The sequence below is a fragment of the Eschrichtius robustus genome, chromosome 12 (genome assembly GCF_028021215.1).
Source record: "Eschrichtius robustus isolate mEscRob2 chromosome 12, mEscRob2.pri, whole genome shotgun sequence".
NCBI classification, from domain to species: Eukaryota; Metazoa; Chordata; class Mammalia; order Artiodactyla; family Eschrichtiidae; genus Eschrichtius; species Eschrichtius robustus.
In genome coordinates this window covers 96021511-96043836 of record NC_090835.1, presented here as the reverse complement: position 1 = coordinate 96043836, position 22326 = coordinate 96021511, and the positions used below count along the sequence as shown (strand labels likewise).

The following is a 22326-nucleotide window of genomic DNA, read 5'->3' as shown; positions in this document are numbered from 1 at the left end:
GCTCCACTTTGCTGCTGGTTGTCCCACCGTTAACATCGCTGAGTGCCCCTGAAGTTGGTGTGGCCACATGAGCCGAACCATGTTGGGGACATCGCCTACCTTCTGAATCTCATTCTCCTCCCCTGTGAAAAGGAGGTTGAGGATAAAAATGATTGGAGCACTTTTTGGGGGATCAGATGGGCTGATGTTTTGTTAAGGGTGTGGTGGTCAGTCACACAGTGGTGTGTCGTGGTGAGTACCGTTGAGGGCACGTGCTCTGGGAACGGAGCCGGAGGTGGAAGGCTGACGGAGAAGAAGAGTTGGGGTGGGTTGGGGGATTTTTGTTTTAAGAAGAGGGAGAAAATGTGTCCCACTTGTTTAAACAAGGGTAGTGATAGCAGAAATCCCCTGGAGCCCCAGAGCTTCCATTGCATGGTCCACCCAGTTGGCTGTTGAGTTTTAACTCACAGCTGGCTGTGCACAGGGCTGAGTGAGCTGCTCGTCGTGGAGCCGGGGAGCCTGGGTTCCAGCCCCAGGGAGACGGACGGGGCAGGGAAAGGGCATCGTGGCCAGTGCAGGGCCTGGGGGTTGCTGGGGTGTGGGGAGTGAGGCAGGGAGGGGGAGATTGACGCAGAGTTCCCAAGGACCCCCGGACAGCCACCAATGGCAGGTGCCTCTGTAGCGCCTGCCGGCTGCCGAGGGAATATGTTCTCATTGTTCGTGTTGGTTTCCCCAGCCATGAGCAGGAGGCTTCGGCGAGGTAGGTGTGTCTTCCTCAGCCGTGCTTTGCCTGCACTGACCCCTGAGATCTGTGATTCACTTGGAAACCTCTGGTACTCGTATGTCCTTGGTTTTTAGGAAGATAATTTCTCTCATGGCTCTTGGAGGCATTGGGAGGATGCATTTGTCCAGTGTTTGGAAACTGAAAGGTATATAACATGGGTGCTGAGTGCTATTGTGATGGTTACACTGCAGTGAACCGAAGCGCAGCTCAGAAGTGTTGTTGGTAGAGGCTGGCGATTCCTGGGTGTCTGCATCAGGGGCGAGGGCTTGTTGCTTCTGGTGCCCAGCACATCCTAGATTTACGTGGACCCTTTTTTCTTGTCTTTCACCTAAGGCAAGCACTGCCACAGGTCGAGAGGGGGGAAGCGGGGATTTTTAGCCAATGTCATTGGCAGAAAAGGGTCCTGTGAAGATGCTGGGTGTGAGAAGGGTGTGACAAGTCCTCTGGGCCTTTGCCTGGTGGCTTTCATAGAGGAAAGGGAATGATGTGTTCTTGGGTGTATTCCAGGTACTGTGGAAAAAAGGCACTAGCGTGGACCAGGCACTTCTCTTTTAATATTAACTCGTCCTTGTGTAAGATAAAGGCGCCTGTTGTACTTTAATTGATGGGAAACTTCATCTCGGGTCAAGAAATTTTTGAGGGTCACGCAGCCAGTGAGAGGTGGGCCCTGGGGTTCAGCGCCTGTCCCTGGGGCCTGGCATCTCTCCTTTATACCGTGCTGCGGCCCGGCCACCTGCCAGCTCAGGCTCATTGGGATGCAGAGGTCCCTACATTGGGTCTGGGAAGCGCCTTTGTGCTGGTGGCTTGCTCTTTTTTTTTTTAAAGATTTTTTTGATGTGGACCATTTTTAAAGTCCTTATTGAATTTGTTACAATATTGCTTCTGTTTTTATATTTTGGTTTTTTGGCTGCGAGGCATGTGGGATCTTAGCTCCCCGACCAGGGATCGAACCCACACCCCCTGCATTGGAAGGCGAAATCTTAAACACTGGACTGCCAGGGAAGTCCCTGGCAGCTCTTTCTGATCTGGTCCTGAGGACATAGGCCCGTGACACCTAATCTGTTCAGATGAGACTAGCTCTGCTCCCCTGGGGAATGCCAAGTCAGCCACCATTGGCTGATCCCCAGGTAGCCACTGGCACGTCCTTGGCATTTCCACGTGTGGCCAGCGGCTCAGGCACCTGCCTGGGTTCTTTCTCCAGCTGTCATGGTCAGACAAGGTTCTGAGCCCCGTGGAGGCCCTGCCCGCTCTGTGCCTCTTCCCGAGAGGCGGACGCCCTTCAGTGTTCCTCACGGGTGTCGGCCATGGGCAGCTGAACGTACCTCCTTGAAGCATAAGGGCCCTCTCAGGCTGAGTTACCTGGATTTTGTTTTCACCCTCTTTCTGCAACTGGTGTGAACTGAAACTGCGGCAGAAGCTATGACAGGCCTCAGAGATTCAGCCGATGTTTGTCTCTGAGAGTCATACAGTGAACTCAGTTTCTTGTGCCGTGAAAGGTGGTTATTGCCCTGATAGCATCTCCTAGTCCCTGGTTTCACGGGTAAGTAAAGGGACACCTTCGTGGGCATTGGAGAAGGCTCTGGCATTAATGTTCCAGCACCTTCTATTAGGTGTTGGCCCCCAGGCCAGATCCAGCCTGCTGACCTCTGCCTTAGATCATTCTGCAGAAAGGATTTTTCTTGGCAAAAGGCCTCAGAGGAGCCGGTAGAAAGTGGGTAGAGAAGTTATTGTTTCATGGTTATGAAATTTCAGTTTAGAGTGATGAAAAAGTTCTGGAGATGGATATTGAACTTTCTTTATAAACCTTACCGTGACAACGATGGGTGGGTCTGATCAGTCCCGCTTTATAGCAGGATATATGCAGACTCAGTGTTGAAGCTATTTTTTTTTTTTTTAAATAAATTTATTTATTTATTTATTTATTTATTGGCTGCATTGGGTCTTCGTTGCTGTGCGCGGGCTTTCTCTAGTTGCATTGAGCGGGGTCTACTCTTTGTTGCGGTGCGCTGGCTTCTCGTTGCAGTGGCTTCTCTTGTTGTGGAGCACAGGCTCTAGGCGTGCGGGCTTCAGTAGTTGTGGCACGTGGGCTCAGTAGTTGTGGCTCGCGGGCTCTAGAGCACAGTCTCAGTAGTTGTGGCACACGGGCTTAGTTGCTCTGCGGCATGTGGGATCTGCCCGGACCAGGGCTCGAACCCGTGTCTCCTGCATTGGCAGGCGGATTCTTAACCACTGTGCCACCAGGGAAGTCCCTGAAGCTATTTTCTTAAAATTTCATGGCGAGTGGGAGGGCCATCGTTCAACCCCAGGGCTTTCTGAACTTATTTTGCCATAGATGTCTGGGTCTAAAGGAAAGCTGGAGGACTTGGGGCTGGTTCTTGCCCAGAGGACTTTTTAAAATGCTACAGAAGTACTTGAAAGGTTTGTTTTGTCCCTTTTTATGCCTTTTCCTTGGAACCTCATACCTGTCCTGGACATGGAGGAGCCAGAGGGACGCCTGGACAGGGCTTGGCCTCCCCGGGAAGAGGGGTTGCCTAGCGGAAATCTCCACTTGCCTGCTTTGGGGCCCAGCTGAGGGTCTGTAGCTTCTGTTTTGTCCTGGCTGCCCGGTCATGGCCGAGCCGGACCTGCTGCCACGTGCGGTCACGTTCTGAGCCTCTGGTATCCGCTGCCCACAGGAGCTGCTTCAGCCAAGATAAGCCGACTCCTTGCTAATCACCCCCTGCCAACTTCCGCCACCCTGAGCCCGCAGGCTGCCTGGGCCATGGGCTGGGCTTTCCCCGGAGCCCGACGGCGCTCCCCTGGCCTCTCTCATTTCTGCATTTGTCTTTTCCTTTCTGCCCTTATTTTTGCCCTTCTTGGTTTCAAACTTGAACAGACAGATTTTGTTCCTGCAAGTGGACACTCACCATTCTCTCCTGGTCATCTGCATTCTTGTTGTGTGGTCCTCAGGCTGGAAGGCTTTCGTAATCACTCTGGGTTTTTCCACGCTCAGCCCTCTCTGCCGTGACTGCGTCTGACCACTGGTTCGGGATCCCGCAGGCAGTTCAGGGGACACGGGGACACCTGGGGGAGCTTCTGGGCTCTTAAAATAGCATCAGCTTCCTCCATGCTTTTAAACCTACTTTGACCTCATATGGTTGTACCTGGTATGTTCATCCTGAGCTGATTTGAATTAATTTATTTGGTGTAAAGTAGGCCCTTTTAAAATCAAATGGTCTGTAGGAGGCATCAGGTTTGGGGGGGGGGGAATCCACAATGAAAATGAAACCTTGTAGGGAGCTTAGAGTAGCTTCTTTTAAGTGTTTTATTTTAACTTATTTTTATTTTTTAAATTAACTCTAATTTTTATTTTTAAAATATATTTTGAATTTTTAGCAAGTCAACCAGGGAGAAAGAACGAGGGCATCTTGTTTCTTGGGTTCCTAAGTTCTTTTTTTCTTTTTAAATTTATTTATTTATTTATTTTTGGCTGCGTTGGGTCTTTGTTGCTGCGCGCGGGCTTTCTCTAGTTGCGGTGAGCGGGGGCTACTCTTCGTTGCGGTGCGCGGGCTTCTCATTGCGGTGGCTTCTCTTGTTGGGGAGCACGGGCTCTAGGTGCGTGGCCTTCAGTAGTTGTGGCATGCAGGCTTCAGCAGTTGTGGCTCACGGGCTCTAGAGCACAGGCTCAGTAGTTGTGGCACACGGGCTTAGTTGCTCTGCAGCATGTGGGATCTTCCCGGACCAGGGCTCGAAGCTGTGTCCCCTGCGTTGGCAGGAGGACTGTCAACCTCTGAGCCACCAGGGAAGTCCCCTACTAAGTTCTTTCTCAGGTTCAGAGTTCATGCTGGTCCTGTGCTTAAGGAAAAACACCCTAAAAAAAAAAAATCACATTTAATTATAAAAGTAATGCAGTTTCTACTGTCAAATCCAGGAAATTGTAAAGAAGAATGATTAATAACAGTCAGAATATTCCTTCACCTAGACGTAATTTGTCAGCATTTTGGTGTATGTTTTCATCTGCACCTATGCTTGTCTAACAAAATTGAGATCTTAACTATTTCTTTCTGTTTCCCCTAACATTATACTGAAAGCATTTAAGCATTTTCCCATGGCATCAAACCAATCTTGAAAACATCACATGGATGGGTCATAGATTGTCAAACCATTCCCATTTTGGGGACTATATTTGCAGGTTTGCACTGTTACAAATAATACATCTTTGTAGTTAAATCTTTGACCTCATTTGTGATTACTGCCTTGAGAGAAAATCCTGGAAGTTATTGGATCAAAGGATATACATACTTTTGCATTTCTCTACATGGACAAATTGCTTTCTGGGAAAACTTGTTCTGGAGTAGACATTCCACTGGCAGAGAATGAGTGTCTGTTTTCTCTTCAGTGTTTAGTCTTTATAATCATTGATAATTTAAGTGAAAAGTGGTACCTCGCTGGTATCTTCATTTAAATTTGATTACTAGTGAGGTTGAACACTTTCCCTATGTTTTTGGCCACTTTTATTTCTTTCATTAGTTTGTTCATGTCCTTTGGCAGTTATTCTGTGAGGTGGTAGCATTTTTCTTGTAGATTTGGAAGAGCTCTTGTAATGTTAGTAACTCTTTGTCATAATTGCAGGTATTTTTCTCCACCAGGTTGCTTATTAGTTTTGTTGATTATATGTATGAGTGTGTGCACTTGTATGTACACAGGTTTTTAATTTTCATATAGATGGATCTATCTTTATATATTTTTTGTTTTATGCTTATTACAAGTATTCAAAGTTTTCTTCTAAATCTGGGAGACAACTTTTAATTTAACTCATTAATCCATTTGAAGCTTATTTTGGTGAAAAGTATGAGTAATAATCTGTATCTTTTTCCAAAAGATCCCTTTCCCCAGCTCTGTCTATTGAAATACTGTTCTTTCCTCAATGACATGTAAGGCCATCTTTATCATGTACTATATTCTCGTATGTTCCCGTCCTTTTTCTGGGCTATCTGCCATTTTCCATTATCAGATGCTGTTGGAATTAAAGTAACTTTGAGCCCTCCTCATTGTCCTTTTCCAAAGATCCTTTTATACAAAGTTAAAAGTCACTTTGTCTAGGTGGAGAAAGAAATACTCTCTCTGGGAATCAATTCAGCGAAAAGACATTTGGGGCTTCAATGCCAAAGAATCAGTCGCACAAGTTAGGGATGCATTTCCCAAAATAAGACTTTGCATAGTTGTGAAAATTTAAACAGGCATCTTGCCAAGTATCCTATGTACCAGCTGAAGGATCCACAGGGCAGTGAGTTGTAACAAAAAGGGCTATTTTTGTGTTCCCAGACTCCTGCCGTGAAAGAACATATACTATTTTCAAACCAGCTGCATCCTTCTGGTTTTTAGATTCTGCCACTTCCTGGCTTATGTGTTTATTAGGACCACAGCTTCATGTTGTTCTGCAAATGATGTACGTTCCAGTGCTGTTGGGTTTGTCTGCCGTTTCATATCTTGGTGGGAACCACTGACCCTAGAGTGGGATACCCAGGTATTTTCCCAACTGTGAGATGACCAGTAGTTCTCTAACCCTGGGTTCCATAGAAGTTCCTCAGGGGTTTTACAGACTGTGAGCAATAAAGATTTTAATCAGCAGAGAGAGTGTTTCATTGCTTATTTTATGTATTTGGGTTCTCTGTAAGATTTTGTTTTGTCCATCACTGATATGTTCAACAAACCCTGACCTAGATAGTCTAAGGTCTCTTGGAGTTCTAAAGTCATGTTAATTCTGTAGTTCCTCATGTTATCAGCTCACCCAGAGGTAGCCCCGTGTGTCCAATTCTGTGTGCTTGTTAATAGAGAAGAAAGGAAACCTGGAGAATACTCTAGCCCACCAATTTCAGACTGAATGTCGATTCAGGGACTGGCCCATTGTTTTCTCCCATTTTTTCTTTTGTCCCCTGGCTGCCTGGTGGCTTCAGAATGTGCTCCCCCTTATCTTCAGGTGTGGGGTTCCTCCATCACTTACCTTTGTTCCACCAGGAGTAGTTCATGATCTCGAGCTGTATGCTTTCTGTCCCAGGCAGGGAACGTGGTGACGGGAGAGATGGTGGAAGAGCTTATTCTTTCAGGAGCAGATATAATCAAAGTGGGCGTTGGACCAGGTAAGACTTGCTGGGAACACAACATGGGGTGTGGGGTGGGGGGCAGAATTGGGATCTGGGGCTTGGAGGGACCGGAGATGCCCAGAAGGTACCCCATGAATGATCCGTCCACAAGTTTAAAGCACATTTCTTTTGGAAGTATCATTGAGCTTCTGATCACAAGAGGCTCCTGAATAGAAATATCATTGAGCTGCTTTCTGATGCCTCTGGGGAAGTTCTGAATGAACTTGAATGTGGTTCGAATGAGCTCTTGGTTTCAGAACATTAACGTGGAAGAAAAGAATGAGGTCTCATGAATGATCCCATTCACCTTGAAGAGGAAGGTGAAGGGTGGAGAATCCATGGGGACAAGTTTATGTGAATGTTTGAGGGACCCCAAACATTGCAAATAGGCATGCAGCTGTGAGGTCACAGTCGAACTTGACCTGTGGCTTAGGCAGTTCTCAGCTTTGGCTCCTCGCCTGGTACATATGCATCTCAGATTTTGCAGCATCCTGCCAGGCCTTCTCTCCCAGGATCGCCATTGGCATTTTGAACTGAGGAACGAGGAGGAACCTTTCTGTCCTATACTGGGCGGTTCCATTTTCTCTTGGGGCCACTTGATGCTGGCCTTCCCCTTTGGCCAGACAGGAGCATGAGCTTCTGTGTTTTTAATGTCTTCATTGTCACATTTTAAAATTCCTCCTTGCACATCCTTTATTAACCAAACACTAAAATTGAAGAGAAGGAAAGAAGGAGATACACATTTTTTTTTTTTAATTATTAGCACCTTTAATTATTATTTATTTATTGGGCTGTGTTGGGTCTTCGTTTCTGTGCGAGGGCTTCCTCTAGCTGCGGCAAGCGGGGGCCGCTCTTCGTCGCGGTGCGCGGGCCTCTCACTGTCGTGGCCTCTCTTGTTGCGGAGCACAGGCTCCAGACGCGCAGGCTCAGTAGTTGTGGCTCACGGGCCTAGTTGCTCCGCGGCATGTGGGATCTTCCCAGACCAGGGCTCGAACCCATGTCCCCTGCATTAGCAGGCAGACTCTCAACCACTGCGCCACCAGGGAAGCGCCACATTTTTTTTTTTTTTTAAAGAAACCCATATCTTATGTATTTATTTTTGGCCGCGCTGTGCGGCATGCAGGATCTTAGTTCCCTGACCAGGGATTGAAGCCATGCCCCCTGGAGTGGAAGTGCGGAGTCCTAACCATTGGACTGCCAGGGAAGTCCGGAGATACACATTTTCATTCGGGAATAATAAACAGCAAAGATTTTTTATAGATATCGTCCACCCAGAAGACACTACCAAAAAAGGAAGCAAATAATAAACCAATATGAGAAGAGTCTTTGGGAGAGCACTGCCGGGATGCAGAAGACGTTGTTGTGTTGTGACCTGGCACCGTTGTCAGCCTTGAGGAGCTAGGGTGGACATGAGGAGACTCTTGGGGAAGGGGAGCCCTGTTCGCTTGTGAAAGGCCCTGAGCTTTTAACACACAGGGAGGTTTTCAAGATTGGGCTTTTAATATTGCCACTCACCTAAGCCAATTTGTAACCTTCTGAGCAAGAGGAAAGGCCACTTTGGTCTTTCCTGGCTGTCTGTCATTATTGAAAAGTCAGAGAGGATAAAGCCCAGTTCTTGCTTACAGGGCACTCTGCCCGCTTAGAATGGGCTGTTAATAGATTAGGCTTGTAAATAGAGTCGAATAGGCTGATAATAGACAGGGAAGGCTCTTTTCCCCCAAAGCAGAGCACGCACCAGTCACCTATTTAATCAAGTGTATTGAGTGTCTCCTAGCTGCCATCGTGCTGGGTGGGTGCTGTACAGGATGTGAGGTGTGTAAGTGGTCTTCTCGGCCCTCAGAGCAGTTCCTGATGTAATCTGGAGCATTCAGCCGCCCTCGTTTCCTTCCCAAACGTCCTCTATATATACAGTCTCTTTCCCCCGAAGATTTATTGTCCTTCCACTGTCGCTGTGTGCCTCCCAGGCTGCCTGTTTAGAACAGGCGTGACTGAAAGGAGTAAGAGGCTTTCTTTGAGCCTGATGTATTGGAGCCACTTCTGTAAATTTATTGGAGATGATGTTTACATTTCACGAATTCTTCAGCATAAAAACACTGGGTACTGTCTAGATGACAGCATTAGAAAAGGTTCATTATGGAACAACTCCTGGGACTTGGGAAAAAGCATTAAAAATGCACCCCTCACCCTACCCCATGCTCTGGGCTGGTACCCAGTTTCTCCTTGCAACCTGGGGCTTAATCAAGACCACTCCCACGCCTTGTCCCTCAGCTGTCCAGAGCTCCAGGCCGCTGCAGCTGAGCCCCTGCCCTCCGTTGAGGATCTGGCAGATGAGTGGGAAAGGAGAAAAGCGAATTCTGAACCAGAACCAGAGGTTATACAACTCCAGTTGTGCCTCGCACAGGGGTGCCTTGGTCAGGAGAGAAGGTCATTGGCCCCAGGGTAGTGAGTGGCCCGTGTTGTGAGGATGGACAGAAAGAGGCGGTTCTGCCCTGCAGCTGGATGCTGGAGAAGGTGGCTCCCCAGTCCTGGTTTCCCTGCTGGAGCCAGGCCTCAGGGTGTAGCCGTGGTTCTCTAGTCCTGTCCCTAAAGACCCCCACCCCCACCCCGGGAGAGGTCTGTGGGAAGCTGAGGAGCCACTGGTGGTGGTGGGGAGCCTCGCCCGAGGGTCTGGTGGGAGGGAGGAGTTCACGCCCAGCTTTTACACCGGCCCCAGGGCGCCCCATAGGCGACACCAGCAAACCTGCAGGAGGGACTGAGTGAGTGAGTGGTGAAGCGGTAGAGACAGGGACGTGGGTGACTCATTCATTCTTGAGTTCACGCGTTCTTTCTGTGACTATTTATAGTGCCCTTATTATGTTCAGGGCTCTGTTCTCAGCGCTGGATTGACCACACTGAATATCCATGGAGCTAACTTACCCTCCAGCAGAGAAAACAGATCCTCGGTTCTTAGCAAATAATGATTTAAATGCTGTTTTTGAAATGAGGGCTGTGATGAACAACTTCCCTGCGGCAGTGACATTTAAGAGGAAGCCTGAAAGATGAGAAAGGGTTGGCTGGACCAGGGGGTTGGTGCAGAGGGGAGCGCTCCACAGAGAGAACAGCGTGTACAGAGGATCCCCGAGGTGGGAGGAACTGAAAGGGCGGCGTGGCTGGAGCCTGCTGAGTAGGGGCCGGAGGAGAGAAGGGGCAGAGCAGGGGAGACGGTCCGGAGCTTGATCCAGGTGGTCTCGGAGTGGGTGCTCGCCTGCTGGGAGGGAGGGGGAGGCTTGAGCAAGGGGACCTGTGCTGGAGAGGCCCGTGCTCTTGGCGTGACTCGGAGTGGACCTCCCTGGGCTAATACTCTGCAGGCAGTCAGCCAGGACTGGAGTTGACTGTGGGGAGGGCAGAGGTCTAGGGGATGACAGCATCGAGGTGGCTGGTGTGAGTTCTGCAAGGAAGCTGACCTCCGAGTCCTGGCGGGACTGGGTGGGAGATGGACCACGAGAGGGTGAGGACCAGGAGGCTGGGGCGTGGAGAGGACGGAGCCGAGGCAGAGGGAGGCTGCAGGAATGCCCTGAGCGCCGGCTCCCTTTTCTCAGGCGCTTACTGCAGGCTGGGCAATTTTCATCCCTCTTGTCATTTAATCTTCCTCACAGCCCTATGAGGTCAGTGCTTTTATTTTCATTTTACAAGCGAGGCACCGAGGCTTAGAGAAGTTAGTAATTTGACAAAGGTTCAAGGTCAAGGAGGCTCAAGGTCATGGGAGGCATCTGCAGGTCCCTTGTGGTTGTGTGGAAAGTGAAGGAAGGTGGGAAAGAATGGAGTTTAAGGATGGAGGGTCAGTAAGTGGGAGCTGATGTCACAGAAGAGAGTGACAGTGACGGTGTAGGGTGGAGTGTCCTGGGCATTAGCAGATGACGGTGATGAGGCCCTGAAGGGATCCGAGGCCAGATGGTGGCCACCTCCATTGAGCTGTGGGGCAGCCCCATGGCTCCCCTCCCGCCACTGTGGAAAGTTCACCCCCGGGAAATTGGGGCAGGGCTGTGTGACGGTGATGGAGGCTCGTTTTGTATCCCGTTCTGCTCATTCATAACCATCTCTCTTTGGGGTCTCCCTCTTCTTCCATCCAGGTTCTGTGTGCACCACCCGCACCAAGACGGGAGTGGGCTACCCCCAGCTGAGTGCTGTGATCGAGTGTGCAGACTCGGCCCACGGCCTGAAGGGGCACATCATCTCGGTAAGTGTCCAAGTGGGGCTGGCAGAAGGGTCTGGGAGCATCTGAGGAAGGCCTCTGCTCCCTGGCTGCCCTTCACCTTGTTCGCATCCTGTGGGCTCAGGAGTGAGCCAGGCACACGGACACAGCATTTGGTGACAATCGACCCTACTCCCTATGGATTCAGCTCGAGGTGGTGGGTAGCATGACGGGGGGATACGTGGGGAGCTTTGAGAAAATGAGAGGGCCACGTGTTAGCTTGCTAGGGCTGCCGTCACCCCAGACTGGGTGGCTCAAACAAGAGAAATATATTGTCTCACAATCCTGGAGGCCAGAAGTCCAAGATTAAGGCATCAGCAGGCCATGAAGCCTCCAGGGAGGGCTCTGTTCCAGGCCTCCCAAGCTTCTGGTAGTTCCTTGGCTTATGGCACCAGAGCTCCAATTTTTACATGGCGTCCTCCCTGTGTGCATGTTTGCCTTTGTGTCCAAATTACTCCTTTTTATAAGAACATCCATCATTTTGGATTAGAGGCCCATTCTACTCCAGGGTGACCTCATTTTCGCTAATCACATCTGCAGTGGTGTCAGATGCTGTCACCACCGGTTACCATAGTGAGAGCACATTCAGTAGGATGTTGGGGGCAGAAGTTAGATTTTTGTGGGTGGAGAAATGTATGGGAAGGAGGTGAGCAGAAAGCAGAGTCAATGATCATGAAGCTTCTGGAAGTCAGCACCTCAGTCCTCAGCCACTAAATATCAAGGATTGAATGAATGTCAAGTTAATCCTCAATTTATCTATTATTCTACTCCACCTTTATCGACATGACCGTCATTCACATAGTTACCACGTCTCTCCCCTTCTAGATGAGATGCTCAGAGTAGGACAGAACACGTCAGATATAACTGGATGGACTTGGACAGAGTTATGGCTTCCACTTATGTGGGTGATACATACATACATATATATTATATATAAGTAAATTATGTATATTTAATATATATATTGAAATTCTGAAGTAGTGGTGTATTTTTAGTGGTGCTGTAACAATGAACTCACATTGAATATAGTAAATTAAATCTTCAGACCTTTTCACTTGTCCAGTTGCTAAGCCAAGCTCCCACATTAAATAATTGACAGGTTATTTTGAAAAAAATCCAGATGTAGTAAATTACATATCCTGGTGGAATGATCTCTTGTTGATTTTGGCTCAGCATTTCAGCTGGTGAGATTTGATTTCTGGACCTGCTTTGAGGGTATAATAATACTCTTTAAAAATCCCTATGTGCACACCATCTCATTTGAGTTTTACTATGGCATTTGAGCCCTGCAGCCATTGCTTCCCCGCACGTGACTTGTTACAACCAAAACGAAGATCTAGTTCTTTGCCTCGTGGTCCAGCGTGCACTTGCTGTGCTCCTTCGAGTTCTTCATCCAGACTTTCCATCCATCCGTCCATCCATCCATTCAGTCAGCACATATTCATTGAGCATCTACTGTGTGCTAGAAGCCGGAATAAATGACCGAAGATTTACTGGATGCTGACAGAGCATCTAAGACCGTCCATTTAATATCCTTTCCTTTAAGCTTTTGCTCCAGTGAACAAATTAAGACCCATTTATTGAACAACTCCTGTGTAAAAGGCTGACATAGAGCCATCCTACCTTTACGGAGTGTGGTGATTGAACTCACTGGAGTCACCAAACAGCACTGTCCTCCAATATGGTTCTCAAATGCTCACCGTAGCCTCGTCTTGGGCTGGCTGCATGACATTCACCAGGGAGACACTTCACCATAGACATTCCTGGACCCCATCCTGTTGAATTAGACTCTTCATAGTTTGCCCTCCAGAGCACCATATGTAATTAGTTATAAGTCTCCATTCACCATGAAGAGTCTTAATAACAATTTAGACCTTATATATCTTCCTTGAGTGGCCACCATTTCTAAATCAGTGGAGGTCAAATTAATGAAGTTTTAGTATGAACTTATTCTGAGATCCCATACTTGTGTCTTTCTAGAAATTTCACAGTTGCTTAGTTTATAGGACCATTTGGGGAGTAGGGGTGGAGGCTCTGCTTGCACCACAAGTGACTCTGAAAATCAACTTGGGACCTCCTTACCCACCATCATTTTATAGCTTATGTCAGCAGTTCTCTAAGTGTGTGCCCAGACCTGGAGTATCAGTATCAACTGAGAACTTGTTAGAAGTTCTTGGGCCCCATCTCAGACCTACTGAATCAAACTCTGAAGGTGAGGCCCAGGAATCTTTTAACAAGCCCTCTAGGTAATTCAGATGTGCTCCCAAATTTGAGAACCACTGGCTTCTTGAGTCGAGGGTCGGTACACACAGGTCGGGTCCGTGTGCCAGAGCCAGAGCTGTCTGCTGGCACCCAGGGAACAGCTTCTGTGAATTTCTCAGGAGCAGTGACAGCCCAGGCTGGTGATACCAATGCTCCAAGGTTCTTATTTTTGCATTGATGGCCAGAGCTTTCCTAGATGGGGTTAGAAGTTCAATCTGTACTGCAGACCCCGTGAAGTTCACAGACTTATATAGGTTCTGTACCCTTGACTTCAGCTCATTCCTTCTGACCAGCAACTGAGTGTCTTGGGGTTCAAAGCAGCTGTTTTTCTCACTGTCTCTTTGTCTAATGGAGTTTCACAAGCAGGTTTCTCCCACTTGCCAAGAGTCCTAAACCCACTGGAAACCCATCAACTGTTTGGATCCTGCCACTTTGTCCAGTTTCCTTCCAGCTGTCTCATTTTACACTTTCGTTGCTGAATTAGCATGTCTGTGCTGCTGAAGTTCAGAAGGAAGCCACAGCAGGGGGTTGGTTACACCCGAGAGGCTGGACTTGAACTAGGTTTCTATTTATTGTGGTTCACGTGGGCTTCTGAGAGGCAGAAGACTGAGAAATCCAGGACACCTCCTGGGTAAGTGAAGATTAAGGTGTGACCAGTTCATTTTGTCTTGTCATCTGCTAGGGACATGACACAAAGGAGAGCATTTTAAAGGTGGAAACATCATTAGAGGAAGTAATGGCTGACATGTATTGAGCATCTACTGTCTTTTGGGCACGGTACACCTATAATCTCTAATCCTTGGAACAAACTAGGTATTAGGTAGCTGTTCTCTTCATTGGACAGGTGTATTAGGGTTCTCTAGAGAAACAGAACCAATAGGGTGTGTGTGTGCGTGTGTGTAGATATAGATTTATTATAAGGAATTGGTTCATGCGATGATGGGGCTGAGAAGTCTCAAGATCTGCAAGGTGGGTTGGCAAGCTGGAGACCTAGGAGAGCCGATGGTGTGATTCCAGTCTGAGTCTGAAGGCCTGGGAACCAGAGAGAGCCAGTGTTTCCGTTGGAGTCAGCGTCCAGGGTCCCAGTTCTAAGGCAGTCAGTCAGGAAGAATTCTCTCACTTGGGAAAATCTCAGCTTTTTTGTTCTATTCAATTCTTCAAGTGATTAGGTGAGGCCCACCCCACATTAGGGAGGGCAGTCTGCTTTACTCAGTCTACTGATTCATGTGTTACTCTCATCCCCAAAACACCCTCACAGAAACACCCAGGACAATTTTTTGACCAAATGTCACTCCATGGCCCCGTTGATGCCTAAAATTAACTGTCACACCCAGTGAGGAGACTGAAGCTTTGAGACCTTAAGTAACTTGTTCAGCATCACACTGCTGGTGGGGGGCAGAGCCAGCTCTCAAACTGAGGTCTGTTCATCTCCTGTGTTCCACTCCTTCCCTTGACCGCCCTCATTTAGAAAGCGTGGAGACTCAGAGGGTGAAGGGCTAGCTGAAGTCACCAAGAATGCGGGGTTGGCCCAGCATCCCGGGTCTGCTCCTTTCCCATCACACTGCTTTGGGGGGACTTCAGCTTAACCTGTGCTTATAGCTCATCTTTTCCCCACAGGGTCCCCAAGAATGTCTTCAAGTGAAGGGATCAGAGTCAGGACCCAGTGAACCCTTAGGAAGGGGAGGGATTGGAACAACCAGATGAGTTCATCGTCCACTGATACCCAGAATGGCTTGGACTTTGTAGTGCTTCACAGGACCTAAAAAAAGGTCCTGTGATGAGGTTGGCTGGGATCACTATTGTCTCTTTACTCAAGGCCAACATTTTAACCAATGCATTTGATAAAGACCTAGAGAGCGTGCTTCTCTAGTTTGAGGAGGGAATGATAGAGGTCAAGCTGATTCAGAGTTACCCCGGACCCCCTCCTTGTCTACACCCAGTCAGTAGGGCTCTCATCCACTCACTGACCCTCTGCAAAGAAGGAAAGATTGATTGGCAAATTTCTTATTTTGTTGATTTAATGTAGTTGTTTAGGAAACAGACCATTATTTGGAAAGACCTAAACAAAGTCATTCAAATAATTTATTTTGAGGCTTGAAGAATTCCCCAACCAAAAAGGTTTAGCCTAGAAAAAGTGAGAAATACAAAGATAAAGGAAATAAAGATTACTAGAAATGCCATCCTTTTCAAAAAATTTATTTTACTATAGTTGATTTACAGTGTTGTGTTAATTTCTGCTGTATAGCAATGTGATTCAGTTATACATACATATATTCTTTTTCATATTCTTTTCTATTATGGTTTATCACAGGGTGTTGAATATAGTTTCCTGTGCTGTACCGTAGGACCTTGTTGTTTACCCATTTATACATAATAGTTTGCATCTGCTAATTAATCCCAAACTCCCAGTCCATTCCCCCTTCAACCCCCTCCTTCTTGGCAACCGTAAGTCTGTTCTCTGTATCTTTGAGTCTATTTCATAGATAAGTTCATTTGTGTCATATTTTAGATTCCACATATAAGTGATATCATATGGTATTTGTCTTTCTCTTTCTGACTTACTTCATTTAGTATGATAATCTCTAGGTCCATCCATGTTGCTGAGAATGGCATTATTTCATTCATTTTTATGGCTTAGTAGTATTCCATTGTGTATGTGTACCATATCTTTTTTATCCATTCATGTGTCGACAGACATTTAGGTTGTTTCCATGTCTTGGCTATTGTGAATAGTGCTGCTGTGAACATAGGGGTGCATGTATCTTTTCAAATTAGAGTTTTGTCTGCATATATGCCCAGGAGTGGAATTTCTGGATCATATGGTAACTATTTTTAGTTTTTAAAGGAACTGCCATAGTGTTTTCTCTAGTGGCTGCACCAATTTACATTCCCACCAGCAGTGTAGGAGGGTTGCCTTTCCTCCACACCCTCTCCAGCATTCGTTATTTGTAGACTTTTTGATGGTGGCCATTCTGACCTGTGTGAGGTGATACCTCATTGTAGTTTTGATTTGGATTCCTCTGATAATTAGTGATGATGAGCATCTTTTCGTGTGCCTGTTGGCCATCTGTATGTCTTCTTTGGAGAAATGTTTATTTAGGTCTTTTGCCCATTTTTTTGATTGGGTTGTTTGTTTTTTTTATTATGGAGTTGTATGAGCTGTTTGTATATTTTGAAAATTAAGCCCTTGTTGGTTGCATCATTTGCAAATATTCTTTCCCAGTCCGTAGGTTGTCTTTTTGTTTTGTTTATGGTTTCCTTTGCTGTGCAAAAGCTTGTAAGTTTGATTAGGTCCCATTTCTTTATTTTTGCTTCTATAGAAATGCCATCTTAAGATAACCACTGCTAATGTTTTTATATGTATGCTGCTAGACATTTTTAGAGTTTACTCTTAAGTAGGGTTCTAGTCTCATTCTTCCATTATTATAGCTGTGTGACCTTGGGCAAGTCACTCAGCCTTTCTGAGTCTCCCTCTTTGTCTTTCCCCACCTATAAAATATCAGCTTCAGATTCTTGTGGTGTTTTAATAGAAAAATGAAGTTTGTAACAATCCCTTGTTCATAGCTGGTGCTTGATTCCAATTCCCTCTGCCCACTGCATGCTGACTTTTCACTGCCCCTTCTTTTAGGGCTGGGCAAGTATTTTTAAGAAGAGGTCATGCTGACAGTTCACAGATCGAATTGCCACTCATGTCATGTGATGCCTTTTCTACTAAAATATGTTAACACTCTTGGAAAACAAGTAACTGTTGGAATATTTGCATGTTGTTTTTTAAAAACTCCGTGCAGCTATGCATGTTCATGTATGAAAGTAAACGTGTCTCAGATTGCAGAGGTTTCCCCATACTGCTCTGCCTCCTGAGAACATGAAAGGATGCTTTAACCACTTCTGGAAATTACCTATAAATGGTAGTAGGGAGCAGACTCCTTTGCCGTAAAGCGTTATGTGACGTTGGGTTGCATTGGGTTAAATTGCAGTCCCGCTTGTTTGCTCTGCATTATCTGTTTCATAAATCCCACCACAGCACAATGAACAGACAAGGCCCTATGTATGGCTTCCTCTCTGTGGCACGTCACAAAGTCCTATTAACTGTGGACATCTTGGCCCATCCTGGGAGGAGAAGACCTCATTTTCTTGGGGTCCCAAGAGCACAGACTTTCTGAGTCAGCCCTCATCACTGACCACATGAGTGTGGCATTTTCAGAAGCCAGCATGAGCCACCCTAGCAGTCACGAGCTAATCACTCACTAGTGAGTGAGCAAAAGACTTAAGGACACACTTTTGTGCGTGTGTGTGCACCTGAGTATACTTTTTTAAAAGTCAGATCATGTTAGGGACTTTTTTATTGGGAGCATGAGTTTATTTAATCTTTTGAGGTTACAAGTTTGAAACCCTATTGTGGAGAACTGGCTTTGATAAAAAGATAAAGCACTTTAAAAATAATGGCAGGTCAAATGAAGGGCATAGAGGGGTTGCACCTTTGAAAGAGAAAGTAAATATGCTGGAGATTTGAAGCACCAACAGGATACACAGAGCCTTGACTGTCTTCACATGAAGGGCCTTGGCCAGATACCTTATATGGAGAGACTGCCTCTGAAATAATTGCTCATGAACCCGTGGCCCTCTGGGGTCAGGGAAGCCACATGTGAATAACGCACTTGATCAAGGAGGAGATAATTGCCGTCAGTAAATATTCATAAAAGCCAGAGATTGAGCCTTCACACCTGCCTTTTGATCTGAATTGCAAAGAAGCAAGGAAAGCAGTATTTGAGGTCTAGCTCCTGGAGGGACAGGCCTAAAAGCATATCGGAAAAGAAGGATTGAGTCACAGAGACCCACGTCCTCAGCTGGAGATGCTATTTGTACAGTGGTCTGTCCCAGTTCCACGGAGACGCCCTCCAACTCCAGGGGCGTGCGCACCTTCCTGCCATCATCACACAAGGTAGCCCGGGTGGCCTGGGTCTTGTGTGTCCTTCCCAAAGTGTGTCCCCCCTCCTGGGGACAGGCACTTCCCTCCGAGACCCGCTCTGGGCTCTGTCACGTCACGCCAGCCCCGAGCACTGACCCGGCTTCGGTGCCTCTGCTCCGTGCCTCTCCCTGCTGGGCAGGCTGCTACCCCAGGCCACCTCTCTGGCCTCTTCCTCCTCGGACCTCACACAGCCCCATTGCCAATAGGAGGTAGCAGCCTGGTTATTTTGTGCCTCTTGTGCTTGTAAGAAAACTCAACGGGTCTGTGTCCTAGTAGCTTTGTACTGGGTCCCTGGTGTTGAAACATAAGCCCCATGGCCAAACTGTGCCGGGCAGCCCTAGATGTCAGGCAACCCTGTCAGGCACTGAACCAGCGTAGGGCACTGTGCGGGTCGAGTGGGTGTCAGGAATGCATGTTTGACTTGGAGGTAACTGGATACCTTACAGGAAGGTGACTAAGAGACACGTGGAGTGGCTGGAAGTATAAAGGAGCGAATTCAGTGTCCTCTCTGGCTCATAAAATACTTCCGCTTTTGTGCTAAATAAACCTCACTTCACACCGGGCAGCGGGGGAAAGGTGACCACTGAATGATGGTTATGTGGCTGGCCAGTGGCCGGGTGTGTTGTGCAGGGGCTGGCGGAGGATGAGGTCCAGCCCCTGCGCCCTGCCTGCTCAGCAGTTCCTGCTTCTGCATCCTAGGCGGGGTGCAGGTGCCCGGGCTTGGGGAGGGGGGACAGGCAGTGGGTGTGCAGACCTGAGACAGGACTGACGGGGCCTGGGGAACAGAAGGTGTGGTGTTGAGGGGCGCGTCGGGCCTTGGCCCTGAGGGTTGTGTGCTTGGCTGCAGGCAGGGGTGGGAGGAGGGGGCTGGACCAGCAGATGCCACCGAATCCCCCCAGGGGAGGGAGGGGGACGGCCGGGCCGGGCTCCCACTGACGGCCTCTCTTTGCTCTTTCCTTTTTGAAGGACGGAGGCTGCACGTGTCCAGGAGATGTCGCCAAAGCCTTTGGTAAGAGGCCGCAGAGCGGGGAAGGGAGGGAGCTCCCTGCAGGGGTGCCGGAAGGAGGTGGCAGACACGTTAGGAAGTTCAGGGCCAATCCTGGGTTTCCTCTCCCTGGATTTCAGCCCCTAATTGGCCCAAATCCTGGCATCAGTTTGGTTCCGGTTGGTGGCAGAGCAGGCCGAGTGCCCAGGGATAGATGGAGGGGTGTTACCCTGTGGGCCAGGAGTGGGTGAAGTCATAGCCCAGAAGTCACCACTGAGGAGGCTCAGGGTACCCGTGGAAGAGGACTGTATCGGGTCTGAGACAGCGAAAACTTCAGCGAGGGGGTCTTTGGAGCCTAACCTGGGGGAATCCCGAGGGAGGGACGGGAGCCCTAGCCGCAGTTTCTCCCCGGAGGCTGAGGAGCCTGTGTCCCAGCAGGGGGCAGCGGCGTCCAGCTGTGATCCCGCAGGAGCCAGGTGTTTCCTTGGAGAGGCACCGGGAGGCCCAGCGTCTCTGCATGCCGTGCTCTGCCTGCCGCTGAACCCTCGCCAACTGCGGGCAGGAGTCAGCGCTGCCGCACAGCTGGGGAATCCCACCTGTGAGGTGGGACCCTGCGTGCTGCCAGGGACATCCCTGCTGTTGATTTTTGTGCTGCGTGTACTTAATACTGATGGGTGTTCTGTCTCGGGTTCCCTTCTAATAGTGCCCACGGTGCACCCTGCCCAAGTCGTGTCTGGACTCCCGCTCCGGCAGCTTTCCCTCCCCGCGCTCCCCCAGGAAATGCAGCCATGCCTGTGGAGGGAGGAGGGACCAGGTTGGGGCAAAATGCTGGTTAGGAAGGGACACGAGAGTGTTCAGAAAGGAAAATAATTGGAAGCCACTTCAAAGCATTGTTTGAGTGGATCTGTGCTCTGTGTTCCTGCTGTTTACATCTGCTCCTGGGGTTGTGGTTTTCCGGAGGCCTGGCCAGACACCAGTTGTCCTCTGCCCCCTTATAATCACGGCAGGGGGGTCAAGGAGCCAGCAGTTGTGTTAGGGACCCTGCAGGGAAGAGTCTGCAAAGCTTGCTGCCAAGTAGAGAGGTCCTGTGCCTTGGTTGCCTGATTGCCAGGCCCAGGGGCCAGCCCTGCAGCCCCTGGCTTCCGTAATGCTGGACGGAAGGGACTGGAACGCCTGATGCACACCCCAAAGTCCTCTTGTAAATATTTAAGTGACCAGATGGAAGCAGTCAAGGTCACGTTTCGGAGGATCCTGTGTCTGCTCCTCCTTGTCCTTCATCGAGATTACTTAACGCATCTGTACGCTGATGTCCTCCTATTCTGAATGTAAACCCTCAATAGGACTCACTGAGGATGGGGAATAGTGACTATTTCTGTTTCTTCCACATATGCCTTTTACTTTGCTAACAACGAGTTACTCCACATCTTCCATGTGCCATGTGCTATAATAAACACTGAGGACACAGCAGTGAGTTAGCCCCCACCCCCGTTCCAACTATCCCTGGTCCTGATCCAACGTAACCTACGAAGGCAGTTTCAACACCCCAGTCTCCTGTGTACCTATCCTGGAAGTTTCATGTCATTTGGTGATTAATATGGGGTATTGTTTACTCTGGAAGTGAAATGTTTATCACAACAGAGGTGCGGGTAGAGTTTTACAGGATGTATACACATATATATGTGTGTATATGTGTATGATGTACATATACATATATACGTACTTACAGGTTTCTCTCCTCCATGCCCAAGCTCTAGTGCAGGAGGTTCTGTCTGTTCTGAGGTCCCTTCATATCTACACTGTGTGAGAGTGCTGAGAGCTTCAGGTAGACCAGATGCCTGATGGGGACATGGCAGAGGAGTTATTGTATTACGTATGAGATTGGACAACATGCTGAGGTGCTGCCCAATTATTAATGTTTCTTTGACTTTCAGAGAGTTAGACCTGTGGAAGGTGGTCATAGATAGGAAGTCATCAATAACCATTAAGGATTGTCCACTGTATTAGCCACCAAGCTTCAGCAGGCTGACTTGTTGCTTGGAGCATCCAGTGCCCATCTGCCCTTCTTAACTTTTTTCCAAAGTGGGGAGGTTGAGCTTTTCTCTGACCATAGTCAGGAGGAGGGAGGGTGGTTTGGTAGCACTTGCATCTTTCCGGAGCCGATTTTCTCTGAGCTCTTTTCTCTGCTGCTTCTTTTCGTCCCCACTTCGGAGTGCAGGAGCCGGAGCAGATTTTGTCATGCTGGGAGGGATGTTTTCGGGCCATACTGAGTGTGCTGGAGAGGTGATCGAGAGGAATGGACAGAAGCTCAAGCTGTTCTATGGGATGAGCTCAGAGACAGCGATGAAGAAGCACGCGGGAGGGGTTGCGGAGTACAGGTATGGAGGGTGGGTGGAGCGGGGGTGGGCAGCGCCGTCACCAGTGAGGTTGCGTTCCCCGGCTTCTTACAGAAATGGGGTGGAAGTGGGTCTCAAAGAATATGAGTCTGTTTATATTATAGTACCATAGGAAGGAGCTAGAACACATATATATTTCTTAATTAAGATGTTCAATTAAAGAAATAACTGTATGGCTTAAATTTTTTTTTTTTTTAACTGAAGTACAGTTGATTTACAATGTTGTCTTAGTTTCAGGTGTACAGCAAAGTGATTCAGTTATATATACATATTCATCTATTTTTTTTTCAGATTCTTTCCCCTTATAGATTATTACAAAATATTGAGTATAGTTCCCTGTGCTATGCAGTAGGTCTTTGTTGGTTATGTGTTTTAAATATAGCAGTGTGTACATGTCAATCCCAAACTCCCAATCTATCCCTACCCCGACCCTTCCTTCCTGGTAACCATAAGTTCATTCTTTAAGTCTGCGAGTCTGTTTGTTTTGTAAATAAGTTCATTTGTATCATTTTTTTTTGTTTTAGATTCCGCATGATATCATATGATTTGTCTTTCTCTGTCTGACTGACTTCACTTAGTATGATAATCTCTAGGTCCATCC

The 22326-nt window shown here is 47.9% G+C and overlaps 1 protein-coding gene across 1 annotated transcript in view; it reads left to right on the top strand.

The window, feature by feature from the left end:
• The window catches only part of GMPR (guanosine monophosphate reductase), a 42633-nt gene that overhangs the window by 15245 nt on the left and 5062 nt on the right, over positions 1-22326 (top strand). Inside the window, exons 5-8 of the mRNA XM_068557731.1 lie at positions 6801-6882; positions 10995-11101; positions 19314-19356; positions 21548-21707. Of these exons, the coding sequence (XP_068413832.1) occupies positions 6801-6882; positions 10995-11101; positions 19314-19356; positions 21548-21707 (392 nt within the window). The remainder of the gene's footprint in view (positions 1-6800; positions 6883-10994; positions 11102-19313; positions 19357-21547; positions 21708-22326) is intronic.